At 46.7% G+C, this 22050-nt stretch overlaps 1 protein-coding gene and 1 pseudogene across 1 annotated transcript; one reads left to right on the top strand and one right to left on the bottom strand.

Annotated features, from left to right (window-relative positions):
- Positions 1–1172: 1172 nt before the first annotated feature.
- Positions 1173–18471, bottom strand: MEDAG (mesenteric estrogen dependent adipogenesis). The gene is made up of 5 exons (XM_059902678.1): positions 17900–18471; positions 9122–9231; positions 6239–6351; positions 4181–4466; positions 1173–2338 (listed from the first exon to the last, which is right to left on the bottom strand). The coding sequence occupies exons 1-5, from the start codon at positions 18175–18177 to the stop codon at positions 2214–2216; spliced, it is 912 nt and encodes a 303-aa protein (XP_059758661.1). The 5' UTR covers positions 18178–18471; the 3' UTR covers positions 1173–2213.
- Positions 15418–15851, top strand: LOC132352692 (large ribosomal subunit protein eL30-like; annotated as a pseudogene).
- Positions 18472–22050: the final 3579 nt, after the last annotated feature.

Here is a 22050-nt window from a genome sequence, read left to right as displayed (position 1 = left end):
ATGAATGGAATGAATGATTGCTTAGGCCATTCTTGTCCTATACATTTCTACTGTCCTATACTGATTTCTACTGATCTTAAACTGTTGAAGATGTCTGAATTAGGGCAAATATACATCCAGATTGAGGTCTCTTTTACCCAGGAAGATCTGTCCCAATAGACTTTTCACCCATTTTATAGATTTCCCAGTATCAATTCTTTGTGACATTTGCTAATGAAATATACATTAGCACAGTGTATATTTCCTTAGAGGCAGTCATAAAACTTTGGTAAGTGAGTATCAAATTGAGTAAATGCATTTGGCTCTGAGTTGACTGAAAACAATTTTTAACGATAAAAGAAACCTTCCAGGGGCTTCCCTGGTGGCGCAGTGGTTAAGAATCTGCCTGCCAATGCAGGGGACACGGGTTTCAGCCCTGGTCCAGGAAGATCTCACATGCTGCGGAGCAACTAAGCCCTTGTGCCACAACTACTGAGCCTGCGCTCTAGAGCCCATGAGCCACAACTACTGAAGCCCACATGCCTAGAGCCCGTGCTCCGCAACAAGAGAAGCCACTGCAATGAGAAGCCCGCGCATAGCAACGAACAGTAGACCCCGCTTGCCGCAACTAGAGAAAGCCCAAGGGCAGCAACAAAGACCCAACGCAGCCAAAAATAATAAATAAATAAAATAATAAATTTTTAAAAAAAGAAAACTTCCAGATCTTTAGTCCATTCCTGGAGCGATTACCAATGGTTTTCCTGAATTCAACTATTTTCAAAAAATGGACTTTGTCAATTTTTGTGAATAGAGTTTCTATTTCCTTTGGGAAGCATATACTATTTGATATTCACCTAAGGTTTGTTTGTTCTGGTGTATAACTTATTTTTTTGTTCTCTTCATTTTGCACCGAGTTTGAATAACAAATGTTTACCATCTTCTGTTATTAAGGAACATTCCCTTTTTCTGAAACATCAGTATCAATTTTTTTTTCTCCAAATACTGCATAGACCTATTCTTCAAAGAAGGCTCTTCTTGATAAAGTAGCTGTAAAACCACAATTCTTACTGTAAGTAAGTTACAAGGCCAACATACCACCTGCAGAGCATGACGGAAAGATCACACATACTTGGTCACAAATTTACTCAATTCAATGCTGAATGTTAAAGAAAAATTTAATTGCACAAATATAGTACATACCATTTCAAATATAAATGAAAGGACAGTCAGTAGTGCTATCATAATGTATAATACAAGAATATTTTTTAAAAGGACAGAAAAATTATACTCAGAACCCAGAAATCTTTCTCATTATAAGCCTGTGTAGCAACTCATTCATGCAGGGTTTTAGGATGTAAATAGGATGATTTTTTTTTTTTTCTTTTTGAAGAACTCCACTGTAGCTATGAGATGAAAAATGTATTGGTGTAACAATGTATTATAGTAATGGTATAGCTTTCTTCTATTTTGCTTTTAGTGTTAGGATTGCTAAAAGCTTATGAAATACCCAACTGACATAATGTGCTTTTAATAGAGAGGACAATGCCGCATACATTATCCTTCTCCTGTCATGTTTGGTATCACATCACCTGGCCTCTTTCTACACGGGCCACTTTGTTAAGAGGGAGGTCAAGGGAGTTCAAATTTCAGGCAGCGGGTGGCAGGGTTACCGCCTTATCAACCTGGCCAATCCTCCCGCGAGCCTCACCGTGAATGTTTCTCCTAAGGTTTCATCCTATGGGCAGGATGAAAAACATACTTGCCTTCCGATGAAAGATGTCCTGGGCTTTTTGCTCAGCAAGGTTTGCAAGAGAACGGCACTGCTAACCCCAAGCTTGCTGGGTTTGGGTTCAGACAAGCAGAGGGCTAAACCCACATTTACGAAGCATCACAGGGCAAAACCCAGGTCAGATGTCTCCCACAAAGGCTGCCCAGGGAGCTCCCAGGACGCCATGGTATAAGCAAAATATTCAGGGTGGCAGGACTCTGCCACTCCGACTCTTTGGAGAAGTGTTAAAAGGGGAGGAACCGCCCAGGCCATGGGGCCAAAGCCCTCCCATCCTGAAGACAGCTGCATCAGCCCTGCCAAGGCATCACCCACAAAAGTGGAAAGGAGGGGTCTCTGTAGGAGCACAGGGCAGAGGTACCCGCCTCCCATCTCTCTTAGATCCCCTCAGCCTTCGGTTCTGGCACAGGCCTGGGGTATAGGAGGAGCCACAAAATGTCCAATCCAATCAGATAAATGGGTTGGGTGTCTCTTCAGATTCCAGAACACATGGAAATGGTAATTCTGCCAAAAGAGGCTCCATCAGAGATGATCTGGGTGACAGATTGCAGTTAAAAACTTCATCTAGTGAACCTGAGAAAAGTAAACAAGGCTTGTGTTATTACCGTCTCTGGAAAACCAAAACCAAAATCCAACAGTACCTAAAGCCCATGCAGCATCTAACGTAACCATTTCAATAATGAATAGAGAATCCTGGCTTCCTCAGAAAAACTCAGAAAAAGTTGACAGAAACGTGTTGCTTTCTGTTCACCAGGAGGATGTGCATTGTCACTTGCCTCTCCATGGGCTGGAGTTACAGGTACCCTTTCTCACTTGATGACAAAAGGCCCACAGGTGGGGAAAAGATGCCTAGGACACAGGTCTGTTTTTGAGAAGGAGATGAAGCCGGGCTAAGTGATCACCAGGGCTGAGCCGGTGCAGCTGCCTGCCGAGCGGCTGGTGCGTGGTTGGGTCATCTGCGGTGCATAATGACGACTCAGGTGGGCCCTGAAGAATCCTTCCCCACTGCTCTGAAGTAGAAGTGGCCCCAGGGCCGGCTCAGGGTAAACTTGCAAGGAAGCACCGCCCAACTTCACGTGCCCCTCAGCCTCCCCAGGATGCCGGTGAACAGCGGGGCAGCCTAAAGGACAGCGGGTGAGCGACGGTGAAACAGAAAAACCCTGCTCAGGCTGCTGTGGCCAGTGGGTGGGCTGGAGGGTGTCCCAGGAAGGAGCTGGCATCTGGGATGGCCACAACCAGGCAAGGTAATCCTCCCCCAAAAGGATGAGCATATAACTTCCCCTCCCCCAACCATGGCAGCAACGGAGCAGAGCACAAAAGCATCTTTGTAAGAAGCACCCAGACAGAGAAAGCAAAGCAACAAAGAGGGAGAGAGAAGGAGGAGGAGGAGGGGGAAAGGCAGGAGGGAGGGAGGGAAGGAGGGAGAGACAGAGACAGAGGGAAGCTACTTTCCAGGATAAGAAATAGCTAGGAGTAAGCATTTTTGCTAGAAACATTGGAAGAAAGCAACTGTCATTAAATGCAACTAACGAAGCCTCTGTATTTTTTTTTTTAACTTTTTGAAAACGACAGGTTCGTAGAGACTGGTGTTTTGTTGTTGTCGTTTGCTTGTTTTTGTTTGTTTGTTTATTTGCAATGAGCAGCAAAAGTCCTGGTTCAAGGAAGTTGCCTTCCAGCACAGACTAGCCTGGGAGAGAGAGCAGGCTAAGCAGAAGACAGATGCAGATGAGACTTGACTGATATCACTGCCTTAGCCACATCAGACTGAAAACTTTCCCGAAGTCCTGGGGAGGAGGCCCTGGATATAAAATCTAGAACGCACCAGATGTGACCTGCGGTCTGTGAAGTGAGGCAGTCTCAAGAGATACTATTTTGTGGTCTTAGAAACTCTGGAGAACCCTTCCAAATATTTATAAAGATGGATATCTCCACCATGTGTCTTCCCCCCTCAGCCAACACTTTTCCTTAACATTCTGTTGCCCTGAATATGCACATCAGGAAAGCATCATTCTTCTATAGTTAAATTCTTGTTAATAATATTTCAATGAGTATTAACACGTATTTACGTTAATAATATATTTTAAAATTATTTTCTGGGTATGCTGCACTGTAAAACTGCTATGTCAGAAAACTTTAAGGAGCCTAAAAGGAAAAGTCACTATATTTCTTTTCTTTTCTTTTTTTTTTTTTTTAATTTTTATTGAAGTGTAATTGATTTAAATGTTGTGTTAGTTTACTATATTTCTTTTTGGTAGTAAATGTTTCTCACTTCCTAGTTTCTGAAATATGTGATATTATATTTCCCCTTTACCAAGAAGCCTCACCTTTTCCATTAATTGATTCTCCTCCTCCATGACATTATTCTACCCTTTAATTTAACTACGTTCCTCGGGTACTTGAGAATTTTTAACATACCTCTGGAAGTTATACTGAATTTTCGGTCAGAGAAACTGCTTCTTCGGATTAAAGGTTCACTCATTTTTTCCAGAAATAATTTAATGGTCTCCTTCTTTTCTGGACTTGTACTTGACAAATTCAGAACTTTTCCATTCACTTTTACAGTGGAATTGCTGAGCCCAAACCAATAGAAGAAATCAAATAACGCATCAGCTTTGAATTCATACACAAAGCTCAAATCTTCTCCATTAACCAGCTTGTTTCCTGGAGGGAAAAAATTCTTTACTGCCTCTTGAAAATCAAACTGAAAGAGAGAGAAGCATTTAATTAATTTCATGGATATAACGATAATGTTGTATTACAGACTTATATCATAGAATTATATTATAGAATTAACAAATGTCCAAATGTCCAAAATATCACAACTCTTATTTCTCTTTCTTTCTGACATATTTTTTTTTTCCAAACAAGAAGGTATAGATTTTTTTAAATTGGGGTATAGTTGCTTTACAATGTTGTGTTAGTTTCTGCTGCACAATGAACTGAGTCAGCTATATGTATACATTTTCTGACATATTTTTAAACAGTTGCCTTTATCTTTTATTTATTTATTTGACATCTTTATTGGAGTATAATTGCTTTACAATGGTGTGTTAGTTTCTGCTTTATAACAAAGTGAATCAGCTATACATATACATATATCCGCATATCTCCTCCCTCTTGCATCTCCCTCCCACCCTCCCTATCCCACCCCTCTAGGTGGTCACAAAGCACCGAGCTGATCTCCCTGTGCTATGCGGCTGTTTCCCACTAGCTATCTATTTTACATTTGGTAGTGTATATATGTCCAAGCCACTCTCTCACTTCGTCCCAGCTTACCCTTCCCCCTCCCCGTGTCCTCAAGTCCATTCTCTATGTCTGCGTCTTTATTCCTGTCCTGCTCCTAGGTTCTTCAGAACCTTTTTTTTTTTTTTTAGATTCCATATATATGTGTTAGCATACTGTATTTGTTTTTTCTTTCTGACTTTCAACTATTAACCTTATGGGGATTCCCTTGTATGTTATTTGTTGTTTTTCCCTTGCTGCTTTTAATATTTTTTCTTTGTATTTAATTTTTGATAGTTTGATTTATATGTGTCTTGGAGTGTTTCTCCTTGGATTTATCCTGTATGGGACTCTCTGCACTTCCTGGACTTGATTGACTATTTCCTTTCCCATATTAGGGAAGTTTTCAACTATAATCTCTTCACATATTTTCTCAGTCCCTTTCTTTTTCTCTTCTTCTTCTGGGACCCCTATAATTCAAATGTTGGTGCATTTAATGTTGTCCCAGAGGTCTCTGAGACTGTCCTCAATTCTTTTCATTCTTTTTTCTTTATTCTGCTCTGCAGTAGTTATTTCCACTATTTATCTTCCAGGTCACTTATCCGTTCTTCTGCCTCAGTTATTCTGCTACTGATTCCTTCTAGAGAATTTTAAATTTCGTTTATTGTGTTGTTCATCATTGTTTGTTTGCTGTTTAGTTCTTCTAGATCCTTGTTAAACGTTTCTTGTATTTCCTCCATTCTATTTCCAAGATTTTGGATCATCTTTACTATCATTACTCTGAATTCTTTTTCAGGTAGACTGCCTATTTCCTCTTCATTTGTTTGGTCTGGTGTGTTGCTCCTTCCTTGCTCCTTCATCTGCTGTGTGTTTCTCCGTCTTCTCATTTTGCTTAACTTACTATGTTTCGGGTCTCCTTTTCGCAGGCTGCAGGTTCGTAGTTCCTGTTGGTTTTGGTGTCTGCCCTCATCAGTTGCCTTTATTTTTTTAAAACAAATCTTTGCATTTGCATCAAATTCCGTGTAAAGACCTTGAACTGCTTGGTCAAATTTATATTTATTCTTGCCCTATTTCTAAGAAGTTGCTAGAAACTAAGTTCATTTTATTGGTAGTGATAATGAAGCAATAGAAAAGGTCTGTGTCTGGTTTCAGTTAAGTTAGAGTTAAGCTCTAGGGACTCAGTCCTGGCCTGAAACGCCCAGACCCTCTTCTGTGTGTTGGTAGCCCTGGATTCACACAAGCCAGCCTCACCTGAAGCCAGTAGCTTTCTCCAATCACTGAGGAAATGGCCATGTCCATCCCCTGCTCTATCTGTCTTCTTATCTTGGGGTGCCTGGTGTTCACAAGAAACGCATACGTTCTTTCTAGAAATCAGAAAGTAGAAGTCAAAAAACAAGGGTGCATGTGTACTTCTTAGTATCTGACAAAGCAGTGATTCCCACCATATTTGGAGATTTTATTAATTTATAACCTCCCTCGCTGCTCCCTCACTGCAAAGCCTAACCAGGTTTCTAGAAATGTTTCCGAGAAATTTGCAGGTGTGAGGAAGCTCCAGGATACTGTCAAAGCAGGTTAGAAAATCAGCTCCCCCCAGGTTGCACTTTGTCACTCTTGCCTCAGAAATCGAAAGTTCCAGTCCATAATTATCACAGATAAGCACTGAGTCTCCTCTGTGTGCAGCCAGCACAGGAGCCAAAGTGAAAACTGGAGATGGCTGGTTTTCGTGTCACCGCCTTACTGGATAAACAGCAACTTGGCTCTCACCCACATTTCCCACTTGCAAAGCAGAAAATCAGTCCAGGGGAGGACGCTGCCCCCTGCCTTCCCCTTCCCTCATCGTTCCCTGTCCTCCCCCAGAGGCCTGGCTTTCAGTCTGCAAAGGGCTAGTCTAGAATTCTAAGGACCAAGGCAATCTGAGATTGCATCTCCTCCACGCCCCAGCCCAGCACAAGCCCAGCGGAAATGTCCCTCCCATTGTTTAAATAATGCCACGTCTATGTCCTGGCAGTTGTTTTTTGTTGTTTATTTGATCGGTTTGGTTTGGTTTAAATCCAATTCTGTCCAGTTCTATCTAATCTAAGCAAAGGGGTGGTTGTTTACTCCCTAGGAAATTTTAAATACTGCGAACCAACAACCTCCTAACTTTTCCAGCCCCCGGAATCAAGCTCCATGCCCTTCATTACTCAAGCACTTTTTCTAGGGAGACCCATAACATAGAATGCCACCCTTTGTTTAAAGGCCATGGACCAGCCATCATGTGATTTGGGGAACTGAACATTCTACACTGGCTTTGAGCATCAAACCTGTGATCCACCAATAGCAAGTGTTACGTCCTTGGGGAATACATTTTGAACTAACCTTTGCACTAACCTTATCCATCTTATTTTTCCTTCCCCTGTTTTCCTTTCTCCCAAATTATTTTTTGGGGCACTTTAGATAGAAACTACCTTATCTCCTCTTTGAGAAAAGATATAAATAAGCAAGTAAAGCAAGCCAGCTATTTGATACCTTGAATTAACTTTCACATAAACTAAACCAAGACCTTTGGGCTCATTAGATACTTAAGGCCGCCACCCTCCATCCACCGTTGTGAAGGTTGGGCAGGTTGTGCACTGCACAATCCTAGAGGATGCCAATTGCTTCCACATTGTCTACTTGTACATTTATTATGACAAACTTCTGGGAAGGATTAGTAAATTGTCTTGAGTTAATGGTGGCTTCTTCTAAATTTGCACAAAAGTACAAGTTTAGGATAGCAGCAGGGCTGGACATGTTGCCCTAATCACAATTTTCATAATTTAAACTTGACCATCTTAAGCTTTGTGTCACAGAATCTCTTCATTTCATGGCTTTCCTCACAGCCAATGAGGACTGGGTTTCTCTACCTCCTTCCACAAGCGTTATATAACCGTGAATCTTTTCGAGGCCACCACAAATATTTCCTTATACCACTCCCTGTATGTTCATTAAAATGTTAAAATGGAGAGGTCTCTTATTCTTTCTTAAGAATCCTCCTGAGAGATCAATGCGGGAGGTATACTGGATACATCTGTGCATTACATTCTTAGAGAATTCTCGGCTTTCTGGTCACCAGCAAGCCAAATAACACCAGGGGCTCAGATGCTCTAATGAGCATTGCTTGTTACAGTGTGATCTGTTCCCGGCCCCTCCTGCCAAGAAGGACATTGTGACTTTGAATTATGAAGTGAGAAGGGAATCTGAATGACTCTGAATGAGACGAGCAGAGAATCAGGTCCACGAATCTGAATGAGGAAGGGCATGTTTGAGGAAGTCTATTTGGAATCTGTAGATCAATTCTTACTCTCTTGGTCTCATTTTAAGAACATTATTTAGAAGTAAGTGTAAGAAATTCTACCGCTATTACAGAACTTATGCCCATGACTTTCCCCATGTATCACTCTGAGCGGGAGGAAGAAGGGAAAATTGAGATATTTTCATATTGGAACTTGAGTTAATATAGTTGTTATCAGTCTGATTTCCTGGAAGAAACAATAAAGAGATATCTCTAAAATTGAAATTCAAAGGCCAGAGCATGAAACATAAAAGCATCCACATAAGCGTTTATTTTCTTTATCTTAGTTTTCTCATCTAGAAAATGGGGATGGGATAAGTACCGCATAGGCAGGATGGCCAGGCATCCTAGTTATGCCTGAGTCAGTTCTAGTTTATACCTTTATCCCAGCATACTTATTACAGTTCCTGCTTTCATGCTCAAAAATGTTCTCCTTTGGATGATATGCCCTACCGGGCTGTTGGCCAATTACTGACGTTAGCACATGCCTCACAGAAGTGCTTGATACGTGGTAGGCAATATTATATATCATCATCTTCATCACTCTGGTCATTTTTGCAACCCCTGCAGGCTCAGAGATCACTTCCTGCTTAGACAGGAAGTATGAAAGAAGACTCAGAGACAGATGCCTTCTGCCATAGGATCACTTAGAGGTTTGCTCTGCAGGCTTGTGCTGTGCTGATGGCCTCACACACCAGGCTTCCAGCCTTGCACAAGCTGACATCCGCCCTGCTTTCTCCACGCCCAACTTCTACCTCATCAGCAGGCTACAGTCCACAGCCCAGCAAGGCAGAACCAAACCCAAACATTTACATACCTACCTTTCGAGGAGTCCTTTTTGGTCTGTACATTAATAAAGAATAGCATTGGTTTGCTCAATATAGTTTCCCGGTAGTCTTTATAATCGCAGTAGTTGGTCAGTTCCACGTATCTATGGAAAAAGAAGAGATGATTACAAGTGCGATGTACCTTCCCATCGAGGTCAGGAAGGGGACGTACTGAACAGGTGCCTACTACATCCTCAGACCCTCTGAGGGAAGTCCCCTAAAGTGTCCTTCGGGAGGCAACCATATCTTGTACCAAATAAACAAATCCCCTCCCCTGATCAGCTGACAGATCAACATGCAAACTAAAGGTGGCCCTGGTCCTGGGGGCGCCTGGCACCAACACCTGGCTCTCAAGGGCAGCCTGTACCAGATGATGACTCGTACCATCTATCTTTGGGCTGTAAGCGTTCATTTGAAGCTACCGGAGTCCTATGTCTCTCTGGGTTGAGAATGAATTATACTCAATAAGTGGAATTTTGGGGTCTTCTCCAGTGTAGTCATCCTAACTGGTGGGTCTGAAATTTTCCTTTCCTTCTCTAATCCCAGGATAAACCCAGATCGCTCCATTGATTAGACAATCAACCAATATTCATATGAACCAATTCACATCTCCCTGATCGTGAGCTTGTGCAATTTAAAAAAAAAACAAAAAACAAAACTAATGTTGGATTTCTGCCCAGGGCCCTATTACATTTAGCCTCCTTGGTTTTAGTTCATTATTCCAGCCCAGGAAGATCTTTTTGCTTCTTGACTCTGTCCTCCAATAGGTCAGCTTTCTCTCCCTACTCTGCACATTTTCCAAGCAGCCTTTCTGTGTCTCTACCTGCATTGTTGATTTTAAAAAAGACAGATGCAAGTGCAAATTGGCTTCCTTCAAGAAGAGGGCTAATTTTCTAACCAAACCCAAGCTCAGAAGCGGCGTGGACACGGGCAGGCACTACTGCAAGGTCTGCACAGACTGAATGCGCTGCTTTTGCTAAAGGGCCGCATGTTGGCTTCTGACATCTAGTCCCCGGCAGAGACGGCTCCCCCCCCCCCCCCCCCCGTTTCTTTCTGGCTTCTTGTCCTTCCAGAGCCTGACATGAAAATCACAGCCCTGGGGAGCGCCCGAGGCGGAGAGCTCTGGCCGCAAAGTCCCCTCAGCCTCCCTCCCCATGGTCCTCTTCCCACAGTCCACTTAGAGGGGCCGGAGCACGAGACGGGGACCCAGGCCTGGGTCAAGCGCAGTGGGAGAATATCCACCCACCGAGTCAGGAAAACACAGCTTCCACTGTCTGCCTCCAGCTTGGTTTCTTAGAAATCTGTGTCATTATCCTTTTTTCTTGGATTGTCAGATCTGATTTTGAGAGCTTTTAAAACCTGACCCCCGATGGAGCATCTAAAATGCTTCCTGCCTTCTATTTCACCAGGCTTTTAATGTAGCGTCCATCTCCCAACCCTGGGCACAAGGGTGGTCAGGGGGCTGGCCCTGCGGTGGGGAGGGGGACACAGGCTGGTGCACCCAGGGAAGGAGAGCGCGTGCAGGTGTCGCTGTTCAGGGGTGTGGGCACGAGGGGAGAGGAGGGTGGGAATGGAGAAGGGGGTTAGCAGAGGAATGGACTGGGTATGATGATGCAGCCGCAGACCAGGGATTTCCTACGGTTCTCCCTCCGTGCCTCCCCTACCCCCATCCTCCTCTGGGCAGAACAGTGCGCAGTGAGGATGGGGTAAAGGGGCACCTGGCGAGAGCGGCACTCTGTCCCACATCAGCAGAGGGACAATTTTCCTGTTCTTCTTTGTCCCAACTGACCAACTGCCAAAAGGTACTGGAGAAAGGAAGCGAAGGAGAAGGAAGGAGAAAGGGAACCGCGATTTGCTGGGTTCATTCACTCTCATTCATTCATTCAGCAGCATTCACTAAGCACCGGATGGTGTGCTGACACGTGCCTTGCACATCTGAGGAGCTCAGGGCCCAGGAAGTGGGGATGGCGTAGCAGGGCGGCAGTACAGGGGCCCCCTGTGCGCCCCACCCCTCCGCCATCCATCTATTCAGCTGCCAAGGACCTGGTTTAAACACCTCAAAACTGCAGTGGAATAAATACATGTGAGCATTCCTTTGGAATTCACTAGTATGAAATTTGGATATGTAAGTCACTAAAATACAAAGATTGAGGACCTAGTTGCTAAATCTCACAGGTCTTTAAGTATCTGACATTCAACCACCAGTTTTGTTTTAAGATGAGCCTGACGAGCCGACCTTAGGGACTAGTTATCTCATCTTTAATCATGCATATTTATGAATTACTCATGCAAATATTGCTTCTGTGTCCTGGATATTTATTCTATTCGCTGAAGTTATCATTAGGGATGAGAAGCAAACAGTTTAAGATAGTTCCTTTAAACCCTCATTTCTTCATTGCTTTTATCCTGGCCCCAAAATGCTGCTAGGCTGGAACTTTCTACGCCTGGCTTTAATGCAAAGATTGAAAGGCAGAACAATGTGATGGAAAGCATAGTGATTCGAAATAAGAAGATTTAATTCACGTTCTAATTGACTGGCTGTGTGAACTCAGTCCCAGAGCCACAACTCATTATGACCTTCAGTGAGTTACTTAACCCATCTGAACCCATTCCCTCATCTGTAAAAGGGATATAACAGTATTGCCTTCCATTTGATGATGTAATGCAGTGCCAGTAACATAGACATACGTACTTGGGCCCATAGTAGATGCTCAACAAACATTATTAGTGTCTTTAATTCTGGCCAACTCCGCTGGCCTTAGGGTGAAGTTCTGTAAGCTTCTGACACACAACCAGGGCTGTGTTCATTGGAGTTACCAGCAAAGGAGGACTAAATGGATATCTGAAAAATAAGTGAGTAAGGGTTTCTCTTTCCTTGCTCCAATTTCTTTCCTCATCTTTTCAGTTTGGAAGGCTAGAGGGAGTAGCTTAACGAAGGCAACACCTGAAAGATGGGACCAAGATAGAACACTGAATTTTTGCTTCTAGCAAGTCAGGAGTAGCTGAAAGATCACCCACCCTCTAAGATGCCAACCCTTCTCCAGAATTTTCTTCAAATTTTACATCATCTTTAGCATGATGTGAAAAGCTGCTCCAAATTTCCCTGGCCCCTGATAATTGAATACTCAAAGACAAATAGGAATTCAAACACACGGCTCCTATCTCTGTGTGTGTGTGTGTGTGTGTGTGTGTGTGTGTGTGTGTGTTCATTTTTTAAAGTATGGAGGAAGGAGCAGATAAAAAGAGAAATATATTGGAATAGTCCTTGTGTAAAAGGGCCAGAAATTGCTAACAGCTTCCACAATCCTTTGCTGTGACTAAGCAAAAGCTTACAGGGACATTCTTTCCAGTGTTAACTTGTTAGTTTTAAGCAAAGCCTTCCCTACACACTTAAAAAATTCCTTCTGTTCACTCCCTCACCTCCTTCTTCTGCCCCAACTCTAGTTAAATAAGCAAAAATTTCAGATTTATCACTCTAATGTCTCTAACTCTAATCAACGATACACGTGTTCATTCATTCATTCATTCCTTCGTGCAAGAAACATTTACTGAGCGCCTACTATGTGCTGGGCACTGGGGACACAAAATGAAGAAGGGAACAGTCCCACTTTCCAGAAGCATGTAGTCTACTGGGGAGACAGCTAAGAAAATGTATCATTTCAATGGGAAATGATACACATCTAAGGCCTTGTTGCTTAAAGTCTGATCATTGGATCATTGGACCAACAGTACTGGCATCACAAGGGAGCTTGCAAACCTGCAGAATCCTGTGTCCCTCTCCGGATGTATTTGATCGAAAATCTGTATTTTCACAAGATCCTCAGGAGACCTGCAAGCTTATTTAAAGTTTGAGAAGCACTGGTCTAAGCCACGGTCCCCGTTTTTCAGAGGCTTACAAACGAGTTAATCATTCAAACACACACATGCCAGAGGAATGCACAGTTCTCTGAGCTAGACATCCACAGGGCTATGTCCTAGTAATGTAAATAAGAAGGAGCAAAGCCAAGGGGCTTGGAGCTAGAACCACTTACTGAGCTGGGACAGGAACAGAGGAGGGATTGTTCCGTTGGGCCAAACAGACTGCCAATGGGAGTGCAGAGGCAGGAGGGAGATGGGGACCCCGGGGGGAGTCTTGGTTTAGCTAAGCCTTGCGGAGTGCGAGTGGCGGCATTCAGGCCCACGGGCAGGCATTTGCAAGGACCGGGGTGTAGCTGGAAGGGCAAAGCAAGTCTCCCGAGGAAGAAGGCAGCAAAGGCTAGTGTCCTTTTTTCCTGAGTCACCCGATTTGGGTTTGATTCCTGTCTCTGTGACTTCAGCAAGTTTCTTAACCTTGCTGAGATGCATTTCCTCACCTGTAAAATCTGGCTGATAAGAGGTACCCCATGAGGTGGCTGAAAGACTAAATAGTGTGTGTGAAGCACTTGGCGTTGGGGTTGCTTGGTAGGTACATAAGCTGACATTTGTCCCATGATTAATAGGTACCAATGACTGTTTTGAGAACTTTATACATTTTAATTCTGAACAACAACCCTATAAGGTTGTTGGCATTATTATTCCCATTTTACAGCTGAGAAGACTGAGTCACTGAGATTAAGTCACTTTCCCAAGTCACTCAGCTAGTAAGCAGCAGAACTAGGATTCGAACCAAGGCAGCCTGGCCCCGGCGCTCGTGCTTGTCCACACTTACTCCGAACTGAATCCCGTAAAAATCGTAGCTCGACACGTGAGAGATTATGACTTCATCAGTATCACTATGAGTCCTGTTTAGGGGCTGCTGTCCTGGGCAGGTCATCAAATCCAAGACTCAGACATGGGGACCAAAGCAGAGGACAGGTCGGGAGCTTGCTGAGGGCAACAGCAAAGGTGGCCGGGCTGCACACGGGGATGTTCCTGAGAGGTGGCCTGGGCCACAGACAGAGCCCAAGCACCTCCCCCCAGTGAAACTCTTAAGTATGATCCAACCCTGACTCTCCTCCCCTGTGCCCCCTGCCCCAGGCAGCTGATCTCGAGGTAGGTGTGACTGTCACCCAGCTAACAGCTGGTCGGACCTGGGCAGAAGCAGGTCACAGCACTGCTTTTAGTGGCTTCCTTCAAACCACTGGACTTACTTTCTCTTTTAGGCTGATTATATAAGATGCGTACTGGCTGACGTCATTCCAGTTATTAATTTGAGGTTCCGGAAATCTATAAGAAAGCCGCTGTGGCCTATAGGAAGCCAGAATTATTCCAGGTTCGAGGCAGTTTGCTGACAGGGTGGGCTGTATTGTTAGATAACGCTGTGGAGAGGCCCTGGTCCCGCAGCCCACCAGCAGCTCACCCAGGGAAATTATTTAATCTCTCTGAGTCCTGATTTCCTCATCTGTAAAAAAGGGAAACAGACAATGGTGCCGACTTTGTCAGCTTTTGTGAGATAATAGCTGTGAAATACTTTGCACCCATTGCTGGTACTCTAGTAAGCATTAGTGGCCACCATTATTATTGTTGTTCTTATTTTTATTACCCAAGCAGCTTCTTTTTAAAAAAATTTTTATTTTCTTTTTTCCACGCAGCCTCTTTCATGCTGGAGGACCACTGAAAACAGGGAATCAGAGCTCCTCTTTGTCAAATGTTTGCCATTACATCCCACTACAAGGCTGCATTCTAGGAAAAAAGGTAAGGGTGTGTGTGTGTGTGTGTGTGTGTGTGGTAGTTAATGGTAATTTGCACCTGGAACCCTGAGCAAGTTTCATTTGTAACATGGGTGGGAATCCTGAGCTTGAAAGAAAAAAATAGCAATAAAGATCTTGCCATAAATCCCCGACAGGAGGACAAAGAATTTTAAAGCAGGCTCTCAGGACTGAGTGCCATCACTAGACCTTCCCACCACCCTAGTTTTCCTGAGGCTTATTTAGCAGGTACATATTTAGGAAAATGTTCCAGTATTACAAAACAAACTGGAGTAAGTAGAACCACTGAAATCTCCTCTTACTCTCTCAGCAAGTGAATCATATGAATGTCAGGGTCAGTAGCTCTTAGCCCCTTGCGGTTCTCTGGGAAAGGACCTTGTGAAAGTCACAGCACACACTTCTGAGGCCATGAAAAGAAATCCTGCTTATGCTGTGGGCTTATCCCACACCAAAATATTTGTTAAATGATTAAAAAAAAACCCAAAAAACTAAGTAAAGAGGACAGATTCTTAACCTGGATCCAAGCATCTCATAAACTACCTACATGGTCAGCAACATTAGGTGTATCTCAGCCTTTCTGGGGAGAAGGTCTACCTACGATTCTCAAAAGCTTGATGGTCCGAAATGATTAAGAATCATCACTCTGTGTTTCTTACTCTCCAGCCATCTCGGCGGCTGCTCTTTGTTGGGGACCATCCCACACCTAAGGCAGGAATATGGGCCACAAAGAAGACAAAAAAGCCACTGGAGTCCATCAACTCTAGGCCCCAAGGTGTTATAAAAAGTGGAAAGTACATGGTGGGGTACAAGGTGACTCTGAAGATGATAGACTAGGAAGGCAAAGCAAAACTGACCGTCCTCGCCAATAACTGCCTGACCTCGAGGAAATATGCCACGTCGGCCAAAACTGGTGTCCAGGACCACATGGGCAATGACATTGAATTGGGCAGAGCCTGAAAGAAATACTACAGAGTATGCAAGGGGCTGTCACTGAGCCACGTGATTCTGGGATCTTTAGAAGTGTGCCAGAACTGACTGGTAAAAAGGAAACCATGTAAAATTCTTCTTCAGCTAAACTGGCTAGAGCTTACTGAAGGAAGGAAGGGAGGGAGAAAGAGAGAGGAAGGAAGGATGGAAGAGAGAAAGAAAGAAATGAAGTACTGCTTTTTGAGCGCTATTTTGAGAGAGGAAGCTGTATGCTATCTCCAGACCAAAGACAACTGGGTAAATCTGTGTCAATTTGAGGAGCAACCGCTTCAGACATCTGTATCCGACTATGCACCCCACTCTTGATCCATGAGAGCAAAACCTCTCACTGCTGTCCACAGCCATCTTCCCCCTCTTTCTAGAAGGCTCTCTCCATTCAGACCAGGTTCCCTCCCAGTCGTCCTTCAGGACTGTACACCCAGGTATAAGAGGCTGCTCCGCTTACATAGTATGTTCCCTGAGAGGAACACAGGTTGTTCCTTCCATCTCCCCAATTATTCTCAGGGGCGCCTTGGTACTCCCAGGGTACAAAAGCCGTCACACGATTGCTTAGACAACGAGAACCTTGTATTTGCTGATTCCTGTTTGCACCCTGGTCTGTGTCACCTGATCATTGTTTATTCTGGACTCTAAACTGCCAGGGGAACACTGCTGTTTAATTTTCCTTCGGGGAGGAAGTGTTCAAAGCAAGAGCTGAACAACCAGACTTCAAAACCATTTTAAGCTTTGCAGCACTGTTTGCTGAGACCAGGAGAGCTGACTCTGTCAAAGCCTAACCCATAGCTTCAATTAATTCTGGACATTTTTATTTTTCATACTCTGTTAATACAACAGTTATCTTCTTTTAAAATCTTTGCCAATCTTATTTCTAACTCAGTTCCTCCCACCGTCCCCTGCTTATGGCTTGGAATTTTCAATTCACTAAGAAAGGGAGAAATTCTTGCTGGGGAATGGTTTTTCAGGCCCTCAAAGCCCTCACTATCTTTGTGTGGAAAAGCAAGGTTTTCCCCAGCAGCTTTGAAGAAGGTATTTTAAACATCTCCTTTTGTTTGCTTCCCCCTCTTGGCTCCATCCCACCCACAGGGTGACCCCGGCCCTTGTCTTTCCCCAGAGCAAAGGCTTTCTATCTTAGTAGCCGGCCAGCTTCCCCACCTCTGAACCAACCTCGAGACTGCACTGCCCGCTTCCCAGCACTCAGCTCTGCAACACAAATATAAGCACCACCACCCCCCGCACCCCCCCGTGACCTCTGGAGGCACAGGGTGACCTCTGGTAGCAAGAGGCGCAGAACGCAGCGTGAAGCTCCCTCCTCCTTTACCCCATCAAAGCCTCCTTCCCATAGACTACATCCCTGCTGGCTTCGAGTCTGCTAGGAAGAGCTTCAGGCACTTTGGCCACCACGGTTAAGCATCCTGAGACCCTCCATCAAATTCGGTTTGGCCCAAGCTCTGTCCCCGGATCCTGGAAGCCACGCTCATCCCTCCCATTTTCCCAGAACTGAACTGCCCACTCGACAGCCCACACGGCCCTGGGTTGGACTTCACCGGTCTTTGGTCCCTTCCCAGCCACCGTTTATTGATTTATTTTTTGAAAATTCACTGAGGCCAAAGATGGGAAACTTTAAACTTCTGCATGCTTCTCCCCGGGTCTCCTCACTGGATAAAGCTCCGAGGGCAGAGAAGAGAAAACCCTCTCCCCTTCCCTTCCCCCAGTCTAAAGCCAGGGTGTGAGTCTCTGCTTAGCAAACATCCCCAAAGGGTGTGCCCCCAGTTTGAGCTCATTTGATCCAGTTAAGGAGCCAGAAGGAAGAATCACCCGCCAGTTCACGCTCTCCCCACCCTGCTCTCCCTCAGGCGCCTGCCCTGGTGCCTCCCGGGGCAGCTTGCACAGCTGCAGAATGTCAGTGCCAAGGGCAGAAAAAGCCAGGGCCGGGGGCGGAGCGGGGCGGGGGGGGGGAGTGGGGGGAGCTTTGCACCTCCGAGTGACGTTAGCAATGAGAAAAATCTGAAAGTGTGATGAAGGAGGGGATCCAGGCTGGATCTCAGGAAGTGAGGCCAGAGGGCTGGGATGGACAGCGGGGCGAAGGCCTCGGCGGGGACCGGGCGGCGGGCCCACCCACCTCCTGATGTAGCTGCTGAGGCGGTAGCGCTGTCCGTCGAGGCGCACGTGGCCGTCGCTGAAGACGTTGAAGCCCCCGCGCGTGGCCGCGGGCTCCGCGGGGCCGGGCACCACCAGCTGGTCGCCGCGCAGCTGGAAGGCGCCGGGCTGCAGGCGCAGCAGCTGGGCCAGGGGCAGCAGGGCCAGCTCGCAGTCGCACGTCCACAGGCTGCGCAGCTCCCCCGACGAGATGGAGGTCAGGCTCGGCCTGGCCGCCGGCGCGCTCTCCAACCCCGCCATGGCCCGGCCCGCGCTCCTGCCGTCGATGGTCCCCGAGAGGGGCCGGGCGCCCCGACTCGGTCGGCCCCGCGCCCGGGTCGCCGCTCAGGTGCTGCCCGGCCGCCTGCCCGCCGGCGAGGAGCGAAGCTCTGCAGGCACCGCGCGGAGAAAGCGGCCCCGGCGCCGCGCGGCCCTTTTATCCGCCCCGCGCCCCTCCCGGCCCTCGGGCACGACCCCAGACGCTCCGGGCGCGGGCGCGTTCCGGCATCTCAGGACTTGGCACGCTCCCGCCTGGCTGCGCCCGCTCGCAGCCAAGGGTTACTCATCCCCCTGGGGGGCGCTGCTCCACGCCTGGGGCTGGGCCCGCCCCTGCCTGGACACTGCCTGGGGGGGGGACACGCTGCCGGTGGGGGACACGGCCGGGGGGGGACACTGCCGGGGGGGGGGACACTGCCGGAGGTGGGGGGACGCTGCCGGGAGAGGGAGTGGGGAGAGGCTGGGGCGGGTGGGGGAGAGTCCGCCGGGGGTGCCGGGTCTGGCCCGCGGTGGGAGGGAGGGCGTGCAGCTCCCACCCTCCCCCAAGGCACCACACCTCCGCGCGCTGGTCGGAGCGAGGCGCGCGTCCCTCTCCCCGCTCCCCACCTGGGCCCGGCTCGCCCGGGCAGTGCTGGACCTCTGATCTCGGCTCCCACGCCCCGCCCCCAAACTGGAGTCAGTTGCCAACCAGGGTCTCCTAATCTCAGTTTCTGCTTTTTCCCTTCCAGATCATTTCCTGCGTTTCCCCCCTCTCAGCCTTTCCCGGCACCATTCCTTCCCCTGAATTTGCTGCCAAAATCTCAGCCTCTGTACACCGGTGCCCAATGGAATCTTGGAGATAAGAGTTTTGGGTGAAGTAGAAAAGAATAGCTTTATTACTCTGCCAGGCAAAGGGGGCCACAGCAGGCTCCTGCCCTCTGTGTCCCAACTTGATGAGGGGTTTTATAACAATGGTTCAAGGGTGGGGCTGCTGAGAGGATTAGGGTGTGGGCAGGGCCTGCACGCCCTTAAACTCCTCTCAGGTAGTCGTCTCCTCATCTTGATGAGCTTCTCGGGTCCCTTTAATCTCGCCTCCGGGGGTTTCTCGGCGGCTTCTCCCTTGATTAGCAACTGTTTCAATCTGCCCTTTGGAAATCCCGGAAGGTCATGGAGGCTGGAGTCTTGCCTACAAGAAATGGGGGGGAAAGGCCTCCGTGCCTGGGAGCCCCCAGGGCCCCTCTCGGTTTCAGATTCCCTTCCTTGTAGAAATCCCACGGATCACTGAGTCACTTTCCATAATGGCTTCGCGAATCCCCTGCGGATTTCACCACTTTGCTCTGCTTGCTTCTCCTGCGTGGTGGGCCACAGGCGCAGTGTGCCCAGCGGTGGGGACAGAAGGGACCCAGCGGTCCTCCCCGTCCCCTGCCTCCGCAGAGGCTGAGCCCCTCGAGTCCTGGAACATGTTCAGGTGTTCAGTTGGTAGATATTTGAGAGCAAGCTGTGGCTCATTCTGTGCACAGACTGACGGTGCCCGGTCTCCTGAGGTATGAACGGAGGACTTTTCCCATTCAATTTAATTGAACAACTATTTACAAAACTTCTACCAGGAGACAGACAGTAAGCTAAATTCTGAGAAGAGTAGAATGAATAAACACAAGCCCTGCCCTTGCCTAACTTACCATCCAATAGAGAGGCCGATAAGCCTTCCAGCGATTCTGATGCACTGAATGAAAATCTCTGCTGAGGATAAACCTGGATTTATGGGAGGAGAATCCAGCCCAGTGCTGAGAAGCTGGGGAGGCTTCTTCAAATACTGTAGTTTAGGACTGACTCGAAGCCAGATCCGAAAGTTTGAGTAGAACTTAGAGAATATCTTTAACTTGTCTTTGTGTATCCCCACCAGGACCCTGCATAGGTTGAATCATGTGGAATGAAGAGTCCTTCTGTCACCTCTCATTAAATCTTAGAATATAAATGAGCTCCATTCACTCCTTTCTCCAGACATGGGTCCCTTTGCCCCAGGATCCGTCCCCATGACTGAGTCTCTCTGAGCAAATCTAATTTGCCCAGCATGCCTTGATACTCAATCAGTCTTTTGCGGGAGGAAGGGGGACTCTGCCTGTGAAACAAGCACTGAAGGGAATTCCTTCACAGAATGAAGCCTGGGGATCACTGCACTGAGGGTTTATGTAGAGGGGGCTGAGGCTGTAGGTAAGACCCAGAGGCTGGGCTGTTCACAGGGAGGGAGGTGGCACCGGGAGTAGACCTGTCACATCCTACTCAGGTGTTCATTCTCACCCCAAACACTGACGTACCAAAAAACCCAAAACAACAAGAAACAAAGGACTCGATCAAGATGAGAGCTATACTAGATGTATGGACTAAGTACTATGAGAACAAGGTCAAGCGAGTGGTTGGTTCTACCTGGCAGGTCCCAGCAAGGGTTCTCAGAGGGGGTGACAAATGGTCTGGACTCTGAATACAGGGCAGGCGCACCATCAATAAGAAGCTAGGAGAGAAGATCCTGGACCAACCTATGCAAAGAGAGAAACTATGGTCTACTGGGGGAAGAGTGGAAAATTGTGTGGCCAAAGCAGGCAATGCCTATTTAGCGTGAGAGAGGGTGAGTTTTGTAAGAAATGAGACCAGAAAGGGAAGCTGGAGCCAGATTGTGACAGGCCCTTTGAGTTGTCTAAGAATTCGGATTCTTAGGGCATTGGGGAGACTTTGAGTGCTTTGAAGGAAGGAAGTGGTATAATTATGCCTGAATTTAGATAGATACCTTTGGTTATGGCCACGTAGAAGAGGTTTTGAAACAGGAAGACTGGAGCCAGAGACCAGGGAGGAGATTGATGCAATGGTCCAGGTAAGATTTAATGAAGGTCTGACACAGCAGCTGTGGGAGTGGAGATGACAGGATGAATTGGGGACGTTTTTGAACTAGAGTCAGCATGATTTCATGAGCTAATCAATGGAAGAGGAAAGAGCGAGGCAAAGGAGTAGAGAGACATTTAGTCTCTCGCTTGGGTACCTCCAGGGTGATGCCATTAATGAAGCCAGGGGTCGTGGCAGAAGGAGCCAATTTGGGAGGGACTATGATGAGTACAGGTGGAGACATACTGATTTTGAGCTACTTATGGACCACCCAGCTGGACAAGCCCGGGAGGCGGCTAGTGAGCTGGGTCTGGAGTTTTGGAGCGAAGATAAGATTAATGATTGAAATTTGAAAGCCATTAGCTCAAAGACAGAGATCAAAGCCAAAGGAGTGGATGGAAACACCTAGCTAATAGGTGAGGGGATAGGAATTTGAACCCAAGCCTTTAGTTGACTTTCACAAATGTTTGTTGAGTGCCTGCTGTGTTCCAGGGCCAGTGGTTGCTGGAGATCCCAAGGTGAATGAATAGAGGGTGGCCCTTTCCTCAAGTAACAGAAAAATGCAGGGATGAGCGCAGTTAGTCTTCTGGCGCCATGTCCAGACTTGTTGCTGAAGCCTAGTTATATTTTGCTTATAGCCTCTCTCTGATCTACTGGTGGACTAAAGCCCCAACAACAACAATAGCAGCTCCAAAAGTTGCTTTCTCAATTATAAGGTCCATGAGGGCAGGTCCAGTGGGCTGCCCCACCCAACCCCACATGGACCAAGCTCAATACTACTGATCACCCTGAAACCTGCACTGTCTATGGATGATTTGACTTTGTTGGGGGGTGAAGTGTAACATCAGAGTTTTATGTCAGAGTTATATGCACTTGGTTAAGATGAGCACAGTGGTCCCTCCCATCAAAATCTGTTTCCATTGCAGTAAAATATCAACATTTATTACCTGAATAGAAGAATTCAATGAGATTTTTCTTTGCTTTTCCATAGTTCTCTGATTTTCC

Source organism: Balaenoptera ricei, chromosome 18, assembly GCF_028023285.1.
Source record: "Balaenoptera ricei isolate mBalRic1 chromosome 18, mBalRic1.hap2, whole genome shotgun sequence".
Lineage (NCBI taxonomy): Eukaryota > Metazoa > Chordata > Mammalia > Artiodactyla > Balaenopteridae > Balaenoptera > Balaenoptera ricei.
Note: the sequence above shows the minus strand (reverse complement) of the source record. Positions and strands in the feature narration are given on the sequence as shown.

Excerpts from the sequence above, each read along its gene's own strand:
- MEDAG (XM_059902678.1), bottom strand. The coding sequence starts at position 18,177 with ATGGCGGGGTTGGAGAGCGCGCCGGCGGCCAGGCCGAGCCTGACCTCC. Across the intron at positions 9,232-17,899 it reads CTCAGCAGCTACATCAGGAG|ATACGTGGAACTGACCAACT; the intron begins GTGGGTGGGCCC and ends CTTTTTCCATAG. Across the intron at positions 6,352-9,121 it reads CAAAAAGGACTCCTCGAAAG|AAAGAACGTATGCGTTTCTT; the intron begins GTAGGTATGTAA and ends TCTGATTTCTAG.